Source organism: Schistocerca nitens, chromosome 2 (genome assembly GCF_023898315.1).
Source record: "Schistocerca nitens isolate TAMUIC-IGC-003100 chromosome 2, iqSchNite1.1, whole genome shotgun sequence".
NCBI classification, from domain to species: domain Eukaryota; kingdom Metazoa; phylum Arthropoda; class Insecta; order Orthoptera; family Acrididae; genus Schistocerca; species Schistocerca nitens.
The window spans coordinates 317,783,970-317,803,317 of record NC_064615.1 but is presented as its reverse complement, the minus strand read 5'-3'; the positions used below and the strand labels follow the sequence as shown (position 1 = coordinate 317,803,317).

At 43.6% G+C, this 19,348-nt stretch overlaps 1 protein-coding gene across 2 annotated transcripts in view; it reads right to left on the bottom strand.

Annotated features, from left to right (window-relative positions):
- The window catches only part of LOC126236094 (tuberin), a 315,500-nt gene that overhangs the window by 258,783 nt on the left and 37,369 nt on the right, over positions 1–19,348 (bottom strand). For both annotated transcript variants that reach the window (XM_049945162.1, XM_049945163.1), the window contains exons 3-4: positions 9,900–10,090; positions 4,895–5,092 (exon numbers count right to left, since the gene is read on the bottom strand). In XM_049945162.1, coding sequence (XP_049801119.1) covers positions 4,895–5,092; positions 9,900–10,090 — 389 coding nt within the window. The remainder of the gene's footprint in view (positions 1–4,894; positions 5,093–9,899; positions 10,091–19,348) is intronic.

Sequence of the window (19,348 nt, the reverse complement as noted above, 5' to 3'; positions counted from 1 at the left end):
TAATTACTACATAAGTTTGAGTAAACTGACCCAAACTGGAGAAAATTACAATAAAACAATTATTTAAGAGTTATTCCTCAGCATGACAATATATAATATACAAGAATAAAATTCTGGAATTTCAATAATGATGTTCTCAGCTTGACTAGCTTTGTTATGCTATTGACTACAATTCATTTTGAACTACTGCTTAGGCAATGGTCTCCAGAGCACAGAACATAGCCAAACTGTCATTTCTGAAGAAGTTACTCTCAATATTTAACTGCAATAGGGTGAAAAGTTATGATTAACCAGACAAGAATGTATATCAATTGACTGTTATCAATGTATCAAATAATTCTACAGGATGTGGTACTGGTCAAACTGGAAGAAAAGTTCCTATAATGATATGTCCAGAAAGCAATATCTGTTGAGATATGTACCAATCTTTTCCCTCATTCCCATCTGCTTGTCACCTAGAAGTGAACGCTATAAGCAGTGCCGCTTGTGGTTACCATACATCCTGACACATCCTTCAGCACTTTTTCACAGTGAACCATGCACTCTTTCAGATACACCTGCCTCTATTCAGATTATATCACATGTATTGGTCACACGTTGATGTAACGTCTACAAACTGTTGATAGGCTGGGGATACATCAGTGCCTATAAATGTCCCCATAGCTATAAATCCTATGGAATCAAGTCTGATGAATGGAGAGACCGTGCTACCACACCACCTTGACCAGTCCATCACCCATGAAATAATGTGGTGAGGTACTGTCCCACAATCAGTACACCATCGGGTAACAAACCAGTCATTTTTCTGCAGAGGTTTTATTCTCCAATACTACAGGTAATTCATCGTGCAGAAACAGTGATACATAGCGCCTGTTAATCTGTTTGATAAGGTGTATGGCCCTATGAGTCTGCCACTGACAGTTCATACTCATACTTTGATACTGAAGCGATCACCATCATGCCTCACCACATTTGTTCGAGGATTTGCATCTGGCCATATGTGCGTATTGTGGTAATTTACTATGCCTTCTCTTGTGAATCTTGCCTCATCTGTATATAAATGCAGGCTGTGAACTGTTGGCAGAACTGTAATTGGGAAAGGTGGCCTGCTGGATGAAAAGATTGCACGTGACATATATAATAGGGATAAAGCAACTGCTCGACCTGAATTCACTACGCAAGAGTACGACTGATACCTACAGCAACTCCAATTCTTTGTATACTTGTTTCAATACCATCTACACATCACAAGACCTGCTCCTCCATATCCAGAGTGCAATCTGTGCGAGACCTGTGCTTCGAATGACCCAGTTCCTGCAAGTCACTGGAAAGATACGTTGTGGACGTAGTTTGGTATACGGCTGATGGTCCTGGCGATTACCACCATCAGCTAATACGGCTAACATAATAACATGTCTGCCATTTCTCTCAGGGAATAGTAGGTTGCGGACGGTTAAAAAGGGCAGGCAGGTCACTCAAAGACAGGATGACAAGCACCCATCTGCTGCAAATATGAGGGGAACCACAGATTCCCCTCATCCTCACAATAGCTGGGTCGTATCACCATGTGTTTGTCCTTTTTAATCTTCCCAAACTTATACCTCTAACTACCCTGAGGAAGGAACCATCAATTCCAGAAGCTAGGTATTGTGTCACTTTCCCTTGTGTGTCTATCAACAGCACCACAAATTTCACCCGCTGAATATCAGTACTGTCTAGCAATTCTGTCTCATAGTTCATTTGCTTGCACATATATGCACACAATGGAATTAAACTTGTGTACGTGCTTACAAAGCATTTTAGAGATTACTGACACCGCACAGCAATTAAGCATCAGCGTGGTCAATGGGCATGCAGTCATGTTCCATCACATGGCGTTTGTTCACATACCACCACGTCATCACAATAATGTTGAAAATATTTTGTTACAAAATATTAGTTAGCAGAATTAAGACATGCAACATGATTGTTCTTGCAGGTTGTTTTATTTTCAATTTCTCTGTAATTCTACAGTCACCCTTGAACTAGGACTTTAATATTCTCCATTCTCTCTGCAGTTTCCTCATATGAAAGTCATGTCATAGTACATATAAGTCACCAAAAGGACCCATTATGAAACACTGCAGTCAACACTGCTTCAATAGCTATATCACTCAATTATTGGCCACTTAAAAGCCATTTCACAGAACTGCTATGTTAATTTTTTTCACACTATCATGCCCATCTCTCTGAAGACCTCTATAATCTGGTGACTTTATAAGGTGGCATAATGATTACCACATTAATTTCTGTCCACATTACATATTTGGTCTATTTTCAAACTTTTAAGATTCATCAAATCGATTACACGCAATTGAAATTTTGTTTACTCACTAAGTGAAAACAGGAGCTTATAAACATTTTAATATATCTACTTTAAACCCAAGTGTCTTTTTGTAATATTGCATGCCAAGAAAATATGTTTTCATGAACAATTTACTGACCAATCTTAATTGGCGTTTTCTACAAAACTGTCCATACAAGTCAGCAAATACTTCATGTTATTTACTGACCTTTATTTCAACAGGCTTTTATGGAATACCATTGTATTATCCTCATTGACAGGGTTATTTTTACTGTGTTGCACTACAGGGTAACAAGTATGCTGAGTATCTTGTCAACTGCTCCAGCCCCAGAGTAGACTTTCTGAATTTGTAGTGATGTGCGGAGAGGGACTGAACACTGCTCATATAATTCACTGTATGAATGGGAAAAATTTTAGGAAATCATGTAAACGATCAGCTACTTTGCACACTTTTTGCTGATAAAATGTACTATACTAGTAAAACTGACTAGTTCTGTAACATAGCATGATGTCACAATTATTATTCACAGAATATGCAAATAATCAACGGGGGTTAGAGGAGGAGGAGGAGGAGGAGGAGGAGGAGACCAAAAGTACAGACAATGTGAGAGGAAGTATTTGATGCTTAAGCAAATAAAAACTTTCAAAGTGAATATATTACAAAAACCAGCATAAGAGTAAACACAGCAACTTGTTCACACTGAGTAACAGTCAAATCACTGAGAACATGCAGCATACATTGCTTCACAGAATAAACACTGCATTCTCTAATTTATTCTGTAAGCAAATCTTGAAGTAACGTGAATACTTCCCCCTTCCTGAGCTACCAATACTGCTAAATAAAATGCGCCATAAATACATTCGTAGGAAAATACCTGATATAGTATGTGTTTTGAAGATAAGATTACTTTTGTTGGATCTCACAGTATAATATCTTTACACACGAATCAAAACTACATCTTCAGTATAGATCAATCTGTAGAAAAGTCAAAGAGATCTCTGGTAACTAAACAGCTACTCCTAAATCTGAACACAAGCTTCTGTTGGTTAACAGACTTTTGAGCATAGAGATCTACTTTAAAACACAAAAATCAGCAAATGGAATGTCTTGTATTACTTGTACATCACTCACTCCCCACAATTTAATAATTATTTTACTTATGTGAGTTATTCATTGATTCTACTTTATCATCCTTGGAACTGCAGCAGATAAGGAACTCATTATAATTGCAACATCAACATCATATTCGATTTTACATATTTATGTCAAAAGTGAATTTGTTCACAACATGTTCCATAAAATCTACTCTTTCATTTCTTCTTCAATAAAAAAGGAATTTAAAAAAAAATTAGAAACCATTTATATATTCTAACGGAATTCTCTACTGCTTTCTGTAATGGTCTTGGCATTCCCACTGCTACATTTTTAGCACATTTATGACTTAGGACATGGCCCTTGTTAAAACCCAAAAAACGCAAAAATCATAATGTGCATTATCAATAAAGGAGCCACTTCAAACTTTTTATTGGTTCGGTGTAATCACTGCTTAGTTCCTTTAGTGACATGGCATTACTAAATTTGTGCTATGATATAAATTACACCATTAACAAAGGGTACACAGAGCAGGGTGTAAAAATAAACAGATAGAAATTAATCTTGAGCTTTCTGCAAAGTATCTTTCCTGATCTTATGTCAAATAAATAAGGACAGTTCCCACAATGGCAAAAATACCATAACAAGGAGACATCCTTCATTATGCAACCTCCTCTACCTTCACATATTCTCTTTTCATCTTGAAGTGCTTGCAGTTTAGACACTAATAATTTTATGTGACTGCCATCATCACATTAAAGTTAAATGGTGAAGAGAGAAAATGTTTTCTCCTTTTTCCAGGTGTAATAGCCTCAGACATCAAGAAAAATGTAAATCCAATTACTGAAGTAAGTTGGTGCTTGAAGAAAGATTGTAAAGTGGACACCAAAATAAAAACATTTTCATAGAGTACAGTAAAGTTAAATAAGCCGATGCTGAAGTAATGAAATCAAGAAATGAGACACTAAAACTAGTAGAGGAGTTTTATAATTTGGGTAGCACAATAACAAACAGTGGCAGACACAGAAAGTACATAAAATGCGTAGTGGCAATCGCAAGTAATGCCTTTCTGAAAAATAATGTTAACACTGAATATGAAAGTAGGTGGTAGGAAGTCTTTTCCGGAAGTATTTGTTTCGAGTGTAGCCTTGAGCAGATTAGGAATGTAGACAATAAACAGTACAATCATATGTAAAACCTTTGCTGCTTCCAACTTGTTTTGTAAAGCAGAATCAGAAAGAAAGAGTCTACTTTATAAAATACCATCAGAATTTTAGAAACTGTTAAATTCAAATTATAAATAATGAAACTTCCTCCAACGTTGCACAACATTTCAGTTTTCTGATTACTCATGTATTGTGGTTCTGCAAATGAACACAAATATAATGTCATTATATATTCAAGGATTTGTTACACAACTTTTTAAAATCTCATGTTTTAGAATAAATACTACTCACTGAACCAATCCTATTACTATTGGCTCATCCACATATGCTGAATTGTACTTTATTATGTTTATCATAATTGAAAGAAATTCATGTGTCTTCCCAATACTTGTGAAAACAGACATCCACTCCAGCATAAAACGTGGTATTTCTTCTTCAAAATATAAAATATCTTTCCCATTATCTGTGAGAGACTGCAGCAATTCAAATCTAAAACAAAATAAATGAGAAAATTCATAATATTTTAGGAAACAATAGGTTTGAAACCAAAATAACCAGAAAAGAAGCAGATCACAAGAGACACAAAATTCGCTGTCGGTAATATTTCTCCTGACATTTCATCAATTGTTTTTCAAACATCTGTATCATTTTTCTGGTGATGGTTGGATCTTTGTATTCAGAACTATTCATTTTTCAGCCACTATGTACCTCTCCATTGAAGTATTTACCATATCAGCCCATACAAACCTGTTATAGATGCATGCAACAATGCCTTTCCTTTTCTCTCTATGAATCTCTTTAATTCTTGGCACACCCACACTGTATGCTAATGCAAAAGAACATTCACCTCTCTTTATTAGAATATCCCAAGAACTGGTTACAAAATTATGTACTCTACACAGTATCTTGTCAAGAAATTAAATAAGGAAAAATGAAATTCAGTTCTCTTATTTTTTTGTAGACAGCAAATACAAAACTTTACAATACACCAAAAAAATAAAAAACACTGAAATAAGGAACTGAAAAACTGTTCCACACAAATTATTAGATTTATTATATTTAATCTTATTATGCTCCAAGTTGTTAAAGATAGTTTTTTCTGCTATGATCTTTTACATATCCACTGATAAGCAAAGTTTGAGCTTACTTCCTTCTGTCATGTACTGATGACTTTTTGACCAAGACAGAGGCTGTCGGAAGCAAGCAAGAGCACTCCAAGTGAGGTCACTGGTGCAGATGATAGCATTTAGGTTACGCAAGGAAAACAGTTTGCAGTTTGTGAACTGCTGACACTGTGCAGCTGTCCCAAAGTAGAAATTTCAGCGGAGCTAACAGGTAACTGCATACATTGTCTAGATGCTGTTGTAAGGTGCCACTTTAGACTGTTGTCAGAAGCAGGCATTTTCTTGTATCTATAGCAACTTTGGTTATTCTTGAGAATCACAAAGTCAACAGACTGGCACAGGTTTGTGAGAGACATAAAATGGAGAAAACTACTGAGATAGCAATCCCCACTCACAAGGTGGAAATCTGCACCCACAGGGCAGGGCACAGTGATTAAAGCACTGTTATTACTAGCCATAGAAGGAAGGGCAGTGATATCTAGCTTTCACCTGAATGCTATTGCTGCCAAAAAAGGAGTTTGTTACTGTAAAGGCCAGGAACACCCTGCCTACTGAGTAGGAGAAAGCGAAGGACCTGAATGTGGTTGGCTCAAACCACAGACAGATGCAAAGTCACCTGCAAGATTGACTGATGCCTGTGAAGTGGGCCAACTGCACAAACGGAGAAGCACTGTGCTGCTAGAACCCTTTAAAAACCCAAGATTTGTATATTCAAAGCTACAAAGGTTTGAACGCCAATTCTGTAAACTCTATGGCAATCTCAGATAAGCTCCAACTTAAGTGTTTTCTCATTTGGAGTGCTGCTCTCAAATGCTTGCATTTTAATATTCTCCTAGTGACTGATAATTGCTATCTTCTGTTAGTTCTCACTCCTTGAATTCAGATGATGACTTCTGAATTCAGACAATGACTTCTGTTGTACCAACAGCTGAACCATTTGCTTTTACTTGAGCCTAGAAATGGCTTTCAGAGTAGCTTAGTCTGAATGCAACAAGTAAATACTACTCAGTTCACAGAGTTCCTTGGGTCTCTTACAAGCATCTTGATCAATACCCAACTTAAATAGATGCCTGTGACAGCATCTGCACTGATCCAAGCTATCACCTTCAGTCACTGCAAATTTGTCTTTCTGCATTTGTTTCTGACAACTCCAATATTGCAGACTGAACTGAAACTCTCTCTAGTCTATGTCAGAACATGACACTTGACCTGCTCTCTCAAAAATGATAATACATGAGGATTAGAGACAAAAGACTCCATTATTACAGTTTCCCTTCCAGTTCTTTCCTTCTGCAGAATATGTGATGCAGACAGAGGTTAAGAAATACTACAGATGTATCCAACATATAGCAATTAGAATAAAGTCATTTTACTTGTTAGGCCACATCATTATAAAACACTAAAACAACTAGACTACCAACATTTCAACTATCTTTTCAGTCCTGAAGAGGACTACTGCAAAGATCAAATGTTGGTGGTATAATTGTTTTTGCGTTTTATAATGATGTGTCCTAACACCCAAATGAGTATTCTAACTGACACTCGCCATGGAAGCCTACGAACTTATTTATCAGTTAGTTATAACATACATTATGATCATGGAAATTTCAGGATGGAAAAAGCAAACAAACCACTCACTTTCAGATGAAATGTAGGTGATACATAGGTATAAAATACAGCTTCAGACAACAGTGCACTTGTGAACTTGTTCTGACAAATACAAAAACACTTCTCAGGTTTGCCACAAGATAATATTGTGCAAGTTCTATATTACTGCATCGATACAACTGTTCATATAGTGGCAGTTGCTGTTGTCATTTCTGCAAGGTGCAACTGATGATAATAAGCAGGAAATACACATGCATGGGGAGGCACTCACAGTTGGATGACAGCAGCACTCAGAGTGCACTCGACTGGAAGTTGAAGATAGGCCTTCTGCACGTGCACAAGGGGCAATGACTGAGCTGCCAAATGCTCCTTCCATTAAAAGCTGATTTAAATATCTACAGTGCGCTCCATCTGATCATGAATCAGAGGTTCTTGCTTCTGCCGTGTTATTAAATTAACAGCCATGTCAGAATTGCAGGCACTGTCTAGCTGAAAACCTGCATCCCTGTTAATAAGATTGTCCACCACACAGATACGTATGACCTCCATAAAAACAGTAGCCCACTGTGGTTTAATAACAAAGGGAGAGAGGGGGGGAGAGCGGGGGGGAGGGGAAAGCGGGGGGGAGGGGAGAGGGGGAGCAGGGGAGGGGGGAGGGGGAGGGGTGACGGGGGAGGGGGGAGACGGTGGGAGGGGGGTGGCGGGGGAGGGCGGAGGAGGGGGAGGGGGGAGACGGGGGAGGGGGAGGGGGGAGACGGGGGAGGGGGGTGGCGGGGGAGGGGGAGGAGGGGGAGGGGGGAGACGGGGGAGGGGGAGGGGTGAGACGGGGGAGGGGGAGGGGTGAGACGGGGGAGGGGGAGGGGTGAGACGGGGGAGGGGGAGGGGGGGATACGGGGGAGGGGGAGGGGGGGATACGGGGGAGGGGGAGGGGGGGATATGGGGGAGGGGGAGGGGGGGATACGGGGGAGGGGGAGGGGGGGATACGGGGGAGGGGGAGGGGGGATACGGGGGAGGGGGAGGGGGGATACGGGGGAGGGGGAGGGGGGATACGGGGGAGGGGGAGGGGGGATACGGGGGAGGGGGAGGGGGGAGACGGGGGAGGGGGAGGGGGGAGACGGGGGAGGGGGAGGGGGGAGACGGGGGAGGGGGAGGGGGGAGACGGGGGAGGGGGAGGGGGGAGACGGGGGAGGGGGAGGGGGGAGACGGGGGAGGGGGAGGGGGGAGACGGGGGAGGGGGGAGACGGGGGAGGGGGGAGACGGGGGAGGGGGGAGACGGGGGAGGGGGGAGACGGGGGAGGGGGGAGACGGGGGAGGGGGGAGACGGGGGAGGGGGGAGACGGGGGAGGGGGGAGACGGGGGAGGGGGGAGACGGGGGAGGGGGGAGACGGGGGAGGGGGAGACGGGGGAGGGGGGAGACGGGGGAGGGGGAGACGGGGGAGGGGGGAGGGGGGAGACGGGGGAGGGGGAGACGGGGGAGGGGGGAGACGGGGGAGGGGGGAGACGGGGGAGGGGGGAGACGGGGGAGGGGGGAGACGGGGGAGGGGGGAGACGGGGGAGGCGGGAGACGGGGGAGGCGGGAGACGGGGGAGGCGGGAGACGGGGGAGGCGGGAGACGGGGGAGGCGGGAGACGGGGGAGGCGGGAGACGGGGGAGGCGGGAGACGGGGGAGGCGGGAGACGGGGGAGGGGGGAGACGGGGGAGGGGGGAGACGGGGGAGGGGGGAGACGGGGGAGGGGGGAGACGGGGGAGGGGGGAGACGGGGGAGGGGGAGACGGGGGAGGGGGGAGACGGGGGAGGGGGGAGACGGGGGAGGGGGGAGACGGGGGAGGGGGGAGACGGGGGAGGGGGGAGAGTTAGGGAGGGTTAGGGAGGGGGAGAGGGGGAGAGAGGGGGAGGGTGGAGGAGAGGGGGAGAGGGAGGGGAGAGTATTTCAGTGACTGTCTAATTGGCGGGGGGAGAGCGGGGGGAGAGCGGGGGGGAGAGCGGGGGAGGGGGGAGGGGGGAAACGGGGGGAGGCGGGGGAGGGGGAGACGGGGGAGGGGGGAGGGGGAGAGAGTTAGGGAGGGGGAGAGGGGGAGAGAGGGGGAGGGTGGAGGGTGGAGGAGAGGGGGAGAGGGAGGGGAGAGTATTTCAGTGATTGTCTAATTGGTGAAAATTTCTGAATGTGAGAAATGAAAACTGATTTTGAAAAGACAAATGTATTTTTTTCACAAAATCTTGTGTGAAATTATGAGAGTAATACAGAGACAAATACATATGTGCCCACTGACAACTACAAATTACATATCGAATTACCATATTCTATTTACAGATATAGGGGCAGATAACCCCCAGGTATGAGCTTAACAATTTGCATTGTGTGTGAACAGTTTACCTCAAGCATCACTATGAAACAAGGTATTCCAAACTACAGTTAAAAATAAATGCTGAGCACAGAATTAAGCACTAAGTCTCAAACATATCTAGCAGCCTCTCATGTTCATAAAAGAAAGTAAAAGCATGAAACTATTCTTGGATCTTACACTAAATTCAACAGCCCAAATAAAAACACAGCAAAAAATTACCTCACAACGGTATCTTCAGGTATGTTATGCTCCTTAACAATTCTGAAGAAATGAACGCGCATCATTCCCAACTTATCATACTGTCCCTGGACAAGACTTCGTATGAAATAAAACGTTGCATGGCGATGTTCTTTCGGAATGTCTTGACTTAACAGATCTTTCACATCCAACCATAGTTTCTCAATTGCAAACTGTAAATCAAAATGTAGTAATGATTAATACAATTGTTGGAAAGCCACAAAAAGTTTTTTAAACCAAACATTAGTTTTTCAGTAGTAACTACATTTGTTAGTATTCAAACGAACACAGTCATTGCTCAAATACATGTGTACAGCACAGATCTGATCATCCCTATGACCCAGCAACTTTTTCTGTTTGTAACATATTAAAACTTGTTAGTATATTACGAGCAGAACACTGGCTCAGTTTTAATAATTCCAGGGTGGGGATGGGGCAGGGAAGTGGAGGAAGTGGGATAAGCACTCCATCTAAGTGACCACCTTGTCTTCTCAGAACTGTGCACCAAATTGTGAAATATGAACAAGCTTCCAGCTGAGGTTTACAATGCTACTACCCAGTGTTAGAACTGTCACATACCGAAATATCAACAGCTATCAGAGGAATAGTTTTATGAGGCTAGTGTCAACAATCATGAAACAGTCACAAATCTCAACAGTGGATGAGGAGAACTCAATAGACATTTAATCAACTGAAATGACAAGATCCAACATAAAAAAAAAAATCAATTAGTGATTTACACCCAATTAAAAAAATTACATCACAATGACACTCATATGGTAAGCCCTTGTCCTCATTAGCATTTTTGCATGTGCTGATAAAATTATTTTGGTGATCCAGAACAGTTTTTTTTTCCACTTAGTGTCAGTTTGGTCACAGATTATTTTACAGACTTTTTGTCTATCGTGATAAAACTTGGCATTTGTAGTACAAGTGGGAGCTCACATGAACTGCAGATCATACATTTTTGTTGCACAATATACTGACGTGTTTCAATGGCTTCAGTGGTGATAATGTCCTTTTTTCTCATATGTAATATGTTCTTAAGAAACTAGTTGTTAGCCAGCCTCAAGCAACATCTGCTTACTTGCGTGTTAAAGAATTGCACTTGACCTCTTGAGAGAGAAGTTAGTAGAACATGGAAACAAAGGCCTCATGTAGATAATTTCGCTTGAACGGTGTAGAACTGTGCACTATTGGACCAATTAATACTGCTTCTAGTGGCACAAACTTCAGCAGCTTGAGACAAAGTGCCAACAGAAATTTATCATGCTGAGGTATTGATGGAATTATCACACGATAGATGGGACTGGATACTCTCCCAGGGTGACAAGCTGTTCCTGAGATGGGCATGTGCCAGCAGCAGTTGTCTCGATTCCCATGAAGCTCACTTCCACAGTACTAATAATGCACTTGGCAGAGTGGCAAAAAATACTCTAATATGAAGTTTGTGTTGTTCTGGGGAAGGTGATGCAACTAGCACATCAACAATGTAGGTGAAACTGAAGTCTTGGTTCCTTTAACACCTTTTCAATAAATCTTCGGAAAGCCTGAACAGCACTGAGCAGATCACAGGATACACAGGGGAACTGCAAACAGTGCTATATAACCATTTTATGTATATTCTTGGGGCCACTGTAATTTGGTTGTCAAGCCTTGACGGAGTCCAGCATGGAAAATACATATGACTGGAAGGATGACACATTAAATCTTCAATGTGTCACAACAGGTAATGGACAGTAACTGTCCGAGCATTCAGTACTCTAAAATCACCACACAATCACAGGCAGGCTAGTTTGTCACCAAATACAGCAGTGAAGTACATATGCTTTCCGACAGTGGTGCAGTGCCTGCCTCAACCAATGTGTGCAATTCCACCTTGGCAATGTGGAGTATGTCGGGACCGCAAGATACTGCGTGTGAGAGAAGGCAGGAGGGTTGGCTGTAGTCCATATGTGGTGCACTGTTGAGGGGTGTAACGGGGATACACATTTGACGAAAATTCCATTAAGAGGTGCGAGAGATGAGATGGTCCTGAGAAGAAATGCAGAGCTGAATCACTGCACTGAATTTGCTGACCGGCTGTCAGTACTGAAGCTGTTCACCCAAGATGCAATTACGCCACATGTCAAATATGAGGTCATAGAATGACCAAAAATACAGGCCTATAGTGGAGTGGGTGATGCCTGTGATGATAAAGTGCCACCTGAAATCTCTCCACAAGCCTAGGTTTAGATTTAATGTTGCCCAGCACAGGTTGTAGTGGTGGAACCATTTGCTGCAAGAAGATCACAGCTGTCAAGTGGTCTCTCTTGCCTCTGAGCTTGAGGGAATACAAATACATCGGAGACTGAGTTTGCTAAAAACTGCAGTTTGGTGGTTTTATCTGTCACCACTAGGTACCACAGTTGTTAATTGAGCTCCTGTTGCTGGCAGGTTCACCCACAGGCCACAAAGGCTACCATTCGCATTTCCCTGACCAGGAGTACAGTGGTATGCATCCCTGTGACCTGCTTCTGAAGTATACCTGGCCAACTTTCCTCTCAACAATGTAGGAAAGGATAGAGTGCTACTTAATGTAAAGAAGAGACGTTAAGTTGCAGAGAGGCACAATTAAAAGACACTTACGTTGCAATTATGTGTAAAAGAGGAACAGTAGACTGAACACAACTTTACTCCACGGAAGCTTTAACAATTTGAACACAATATTTACGTAACATTCAGCAGAAAACCAATTATGTACACAAAGAGCTTTAGCAATACATATATAGAACTGAGACCGAGCATTGCTTGGTTAGCCTTAAATAGACTGGGGACCACGGTGGACTCTGGCATCTCACATGCACAAGTCTGAGGTGCCTTCTACAGACAACATAGACTGCCGCATGCATGGCCTTTTGAAAGTAAGCGCATGCATTCCTCCTCCCTTAGGGAGTCACAGATTCTTGAGACATCCATGCTGTCCTCCTCATCTGCTGGGCTCTGGCTAAGATGGCTGCTGCATAGCGAGTGCACGGCCTGAAATGCTTCGGATGCTGACACATTCTGTGTCCCCCCTTTCCTGTGTCAAACCATAGGGCAACACCGCAGCGACACTGGAGCTGTTTCCATGTCGACCTTGGGCATCGGCTCTGGTGACGGTGCTCGCGTTGCTGATGATACTGGGATCAGTGGTTGCTTAGGAATGGCTGACAGAATCCCTGATGATGGTACTGGAAGCAATAGAGGAACTGTTGATTCAGCCACTGAGGACGGATGCCCTCTTCCATGTGGGAGTGGAGCAGCAGCAGGTGATACGATGCCCAATGTGGACAGGCTCGGAGGTGACTGTGTGCCATCAGTCCACACGAAGGCGAAGCTGATCATGGTGCCTTGAGCAGAGGCCATCCTCAGTGTAGATGTCACAGAGATGCCTCCCTCAGCATCTGGTGATGACAGTTGGAAGGCATTTAGGGCAACGTCTGGAACTGTGTGCCCAGACAGCCACACCTGGGCGAATGAGGCGCAGTGGTTGCACAGGTTGATTTCCAGTTGGAGGATGCAGGAGGTGTAGCAGTGTCCTCGTCAGGTGCCCATGGCATAGCTCCACCAGGCTCGAAACAGTACAAGGAGAGAAATCAATCTAATACAATGTCGGACAAAGAGGAGGCAACATACTTTTTCATCTGAGTTTTGAACATTCACACTAGGTGTTCTGCCTCACTGTTAAGTTGTGGATGGAATGGCGGGGCACGGAAGTGACAGATACAAGTGGAATTGCGAAGTGCCACAAACTCTTGCGATGAAATTTGTGGACTGCTTTCAGACACTAACGCCGTGGGCAAGCCTTCTGGACAAGGCTGTGACAGTGGCAGTTGTGGATGTGGAAACAATGAAGAACATATGGAAAACAACAATATGCATCAATGACCAACAGCCAATAAGCGTCAAGAAAGAGGCCAGCAAAATCCACATGTATACGGCCCCATGCATTCGACGGCACTGGCCAAGGAGATGACAACGCCCGGGGAGCAGCTTCGTGTGTCACACACTGAACATGAGGCAATCAGTTGGGTGACATTCACCATCCAAGAAGCCGGACCAAAACACATGTTGATGGGCCAACACCTTCATGGTACACCCTAATGATCTGTATGTTATAAATGGAGAACCTGTGAACGAAGCACCGGGAGGATCAGTACCTGAGGGGACTTATAATCCATGTCTAAAAGCAGAACACCATCCACAACAGAGAATCATTGTTGAAAGTAGTAATAATTATGGACTGGGTCTAATGCACAACAAGCTGGTGAATCCAGCCAACCATCTTGTATAAATGTTACGACCGTCTGCAAAACGTGATCCGACGCCACAGCCTTCACAATACATGTACTAGTTACAGGAAAACCATCAACCATCCACTGTGCAGTGACATCAATGTGGAAACACAACAGTTCCTCCGGATCATATCCTGGGTCTGGACCGACCAGCAGGCAGGACAAAGCATCAGTATTTGCATGTTGATTTGTAAGCCAAAAATGAATCTCGTAGCTGTAACTTGAAAGGAAAAAGAGTCCAGCATTGAATGTGATGTGCCACTTTATATAGCAGGATGCAGAAGAACTGAATAAGGAAGCCAATGGTTTGTGATCAGTGATCAAGTGGTATTTGGTACCCTAGAGTAAAACATGGAATTTCTTCATAGCACATACACTGAAGAGCCAAAGAAACTGGTACACCTGCCTAATATCATGTAGGGCCCCCACAAGCACACAAAATTGCATGGATTCAACTAATGTCTGAAGTAGTGCTGGAGGGAACTGACACCATGAATCCTGCAGGGCTGTCCATAAATCTGTAAGAGTACGAGGGATTGGAGATCTCTTCTGAACAGCATGTTACAAGGCATCCCAGATATGCTCAATAATGTTCATGTCTGGGGAGTTTGGCAGCCAGCAGAAGTGTTCCTGGAGCCACTCTGTAGCATTCTGGACATGTGGGGTGTTGCATTGTCCTGCTGGAATTGCCCACGTCTGTTGGAATGCACAGTGGACTTGAACGGATGCAGGTGATCAGACAGGACGCTTACGTACATGTCACCTGTCAAAGACACATCTAGATGTATAAGGGGTCCCATACCCCTCCAACTGCACATGCACCACACTATTACAGAGCCTCCACCAGCTTGAACAGTCCCCTGCTGACATGCAGGGTCCACAGATTAATGAGGTTGTCTCCATATCCATACATGTCCATCTGCATGATACAATTTGAAACAAGACTCATCTGACCAGGTAACATGTTTCCAGTCATCAACAGTCCAATATCGATGTTGACGGGCCCAGGCGAGGCATGCAGTCATGCAGTCATCAAGGGTACACAAGTGGGCCTTCGGCTCCGAAAGCTCATACCAATGGTGTTTCGTTGAATGGTGCACTGATGGTCCAGCACTGAAATCTACAGCAATTTGCAGAAGGGTTGCACGTCTGTCATGTTGAACGATTTTCCTCAGTTGTTGCTGGTCCCATACTTGCAGGATCTTTTTCTGCATGTAGCGATGTTGGAGATTTGATGTTTCACTGAATTCCTGATATTCGTCGTACACTTGTGAAATGGTCGTATGGGAAAATCCCCACTTCATCACTACTCAGAAATACTGTGTCCCATCACTTGTGCGCCGACTATAACATCATGTTCAAACGCACTTAAATCTTTATAACCTGCCACTGTTAGATCGATTACTGCTTCTGCAACAGTGCCAGACATTTATTGTCTTATATGGGCATTGCCGACTGCAGTGCCATATTCTGCCTGTTTACGTGCCTCTGTATTTGAATACGCAAGCCTATACCAGTTTCTTTGGCGCTTCAGTGTATAATGGCGAAAGCTTCCTTTTCTATCTGTGAGTATCTAGTTTGTGCAGGAGTAAGCACTTTTGAGGAATAAGCAAGACACATCAGAAACTACAATGACATCCAGATAGTTTGCACAACTTGGCACACACACTGTAAGTTGTTCCAAAAAATGTTGAAAAATAGCTGAAGTGCTGGTGACTCAAAATGGCAACTGCAAGTAGGGGTATTGACAACTAACATATGTTTTGACTCCGTATCTAAAGGGAATTGTAAATTGGCAACCAACGAGCCAATTTTTGAGAATACTGACCACCTGATAACTTTGCAAAGAGTTCATCTGGCGCAGTATCGGGTACATATCCACTACAGATTTTGCACTCGCAGGAACTTTAAAATCACTGCAGATGCCCAGCTAGATCATTCACTTGATCCAATAAGCTGAAAAATGCCTGATTCTGTGAATTGATCTCATTAATCTTTGACTTGTTCCCCGAATGACACTGGAACTGGATGGGCCTGGAAAAAAAGGAGGGCAAGCAGAAGGTTTCATGGTAGATGGCAATGAGCACTTGAAAATTGTTGGCACACCCCAATGCAGAAGAGAACAAAGAGGAAAACTCAAATCCAAAAATATTCTCAGTAAGTGTGTTATCTACAACAAGAAATGTCAAGTGAACAGACTACTGACCTGTAGGTCACTGGGCAGAGAAATGGCCAAGGATAGAAAACTAAAACTTTGTCTTCTGCCTTACGGCAGGTCTTGTTATGGGGGAAGCCTCGTCAGAGAGGTCCACCGCATGAGCATCTAGGGAAGTGATTCCAGTGGTGGTTTCCCGTTGCCTTCCACTGATGATGAAATGATAATGAGGACAACACGACACCCAGTCCCTGACTGGAGAAAATCTCCAACCCAGCCGGGAATCAAACCCGGGTCCCTTGGCATGACAGACTGCCGTGCTGACTAGTCAGCTATCGGGTGGCCGACGATGGAAATACTCTGTTTATTACAATTTACTACCTTTCATGACGCAGGGAGAAATGGAGGGGAGAATAAGTCTATACAAGTTTGGGAGTTTGATGAGGTTACTGCAGCTCCTGTATCCACTTGCACATGCAGAACTTTACGAAAAATTGTAACATCAATGACAAGCTTGTTTGGCGCAACAGAAATAGCTGATACAATGTTTACATCCATATCCTTATCAGGACTGTTGCACTGAATTTTTGCATTAAAAACAGAAGCAATGAGACCTTTTTTGTTGCAATTATGACAGGTGGCCCAGTGTTTTGGGCAGTCTGAGCGTTCATGGTAAATGAAACAATAAGGGCAGGATGGGAGTGGGGAATGCAGATGTTGCTGTTTACTAGCCTGCTTACTATGTTGGTGCAGCTATGCTGGGAGCAAGACTGACCTCCTTGATGCTGCAATCATGTGTGGATTACTGCAACCATGTCTTTCCCATGCGAACTAGCTGAAGCCTGGTGTGGAGCAGAGGGTTGGATTGTCACTAACTCACACCATGACTTAATTTGGTTACCTGCAGCTCAACATCTCAAGCAACTGTGCATTAGCTAAAACCTCAGAGGTATGGATTTTCACACTGGAGGGCATGCTCCCGCACCTCACAATCCAGAGCTAAATCGATGCTAGCATCTCTAACCATCTGATCATCATACGGCTCTTTATGCACATCAGACATAAAATGACAATGAAGACTTAACCAATGGAGTTCGGCTACTGCTGCTCGAGAGGATTGATATGATTGCTTCCTACAGTGGTAAAACTCAACCTGGGATAGAACAACAGAGGTGTGCTTGCAGTAGTATTTTGAAAGAAGTTCACATTTTTAGTCAAACATTAAAGAAGACAGATCTTGCAGAGGGACAAACTGACATAGGACTGGATATATTCTTGGCAATATCCATGAAAGAAACAAGGCACGACATAAATTTGTGTCAGTAATACAAAAAGCTTGAAAGTGTTGTCAGACATTTCTCATATGGGTCCCATTCCTCAACGGTCTCATTGTATATAGAAAAGGTAGGCAGATAAACCATGGGGACCGTGGAGGGCAAAACAGCAGGTGACAGAGACTGAGGAGCATGCCGACTGGACATAACAGAAGCCAATGATTGAAGTACCTGAGTCTGATTGTTCAGGACCTGCAATTGGTGGTACAATGCCATGGTGAATGATTCTTGCTATTCGACCAACAAACGTAAAATGTCCTCCATAAAACCATCAGCCATTGTGAAATACACAGAGGACCAACCAGAGGAGAAATTTATGCAGAGAACAGTACCACACTCATGGCCAATCGTGTTGTAACTTCGGCTAGCCTTAAATGGACTGTGTCCTTGGCGGGCTCTGATGGTGACCGCACACGTAACACTGCCACATGGGCATATGTCACTGTAACTTTCACAAACTTTCTGGCCACAGTCTTCATCAGAAAAAGAGAAACAGAGAAACCACACCCCATTTATACACACAAGCAAGCACACCTCCAGCACACATGACCGCCAACTCCAGAGCAATTCAGACCACTGCCTGGCCTGGAACTGGACAAAAGCTTTGTGTAAGCAATTTTTAAGTGTGCCTGGCTGCAACTTAACATGTCTTCTTCATGGTAAGTAGCAATCTATCTTTTCCTACACTGCTGATATTCCTGTGTCACACAATGCACTTCTATTCCCGGGTATAAAAAACAACACAGCTGCAGTTTCCTTATCACTAACAGCAGGCAGAGGCCAACTCATGAGGTCCATCGCTAATGCGATAGGTTTTAAATGTAGTACACTTAACTGTTGCTGACTTGCATGCAACAGAGTTTGCAGCTTGTAGAAATTTTACAATGGTGGTGTTCTGGAAGTATCTGCTGCCAAACTTGGTATTTCTTTTCTAAAGTGGTGACCTCCTGGTGGAGTCTCTCAATCCTAAAGTAATTCCTGCTGCTGGTACAGCAGCTGCTGATCTTGTTACTGTTGCTGACATAGCTGTGCCACTAGGGGCTCCAAATTTACGTCCAATGGTGGCAGACTTAATATTTATGTTCCGGGGATTGTTGGCTCTCAGTCTTGTGGATTTCCAGCACATTTGTCAGTGTCATCACTTGTGGGATACAATTATGCCTAGATAATAGCAGCCTAGAAATTTATCTTTGTTACCTTGCACATAGTAAAGTTCAGACCTAGTGTCTGGCTGGGTCACCACATAGGTGCAGTCTGGCTTTCTTATTGCAAGTAGTCTCCCCCAGCACCTACACTGCCCATTCCACAGTGTGGAAGTGTGGGAGACTGAGACACAGTAAATATTTTGATCCCAGATGATGGAACTATCCCCTCTCTCAGCTTATAAAATAATTGCCTGAACCTGTTGTGAAGAAATTTGCATCCACAGTATCAAAAGAATATTTTTAGGAAGGGAATTTCTCACCTACTTTGTGCCTTTGGCAAATTTTTACCCATTTTTCACCCAGTCAACAGTTTTACCGACAAGGAAAAATCACCAACTTGACCTCATATTTAAAAAAAAAAAAAAAAAACACTTGCAAGATATCAGTTCCAGCTATCAATCCCACATGAAAACTTGGGCCA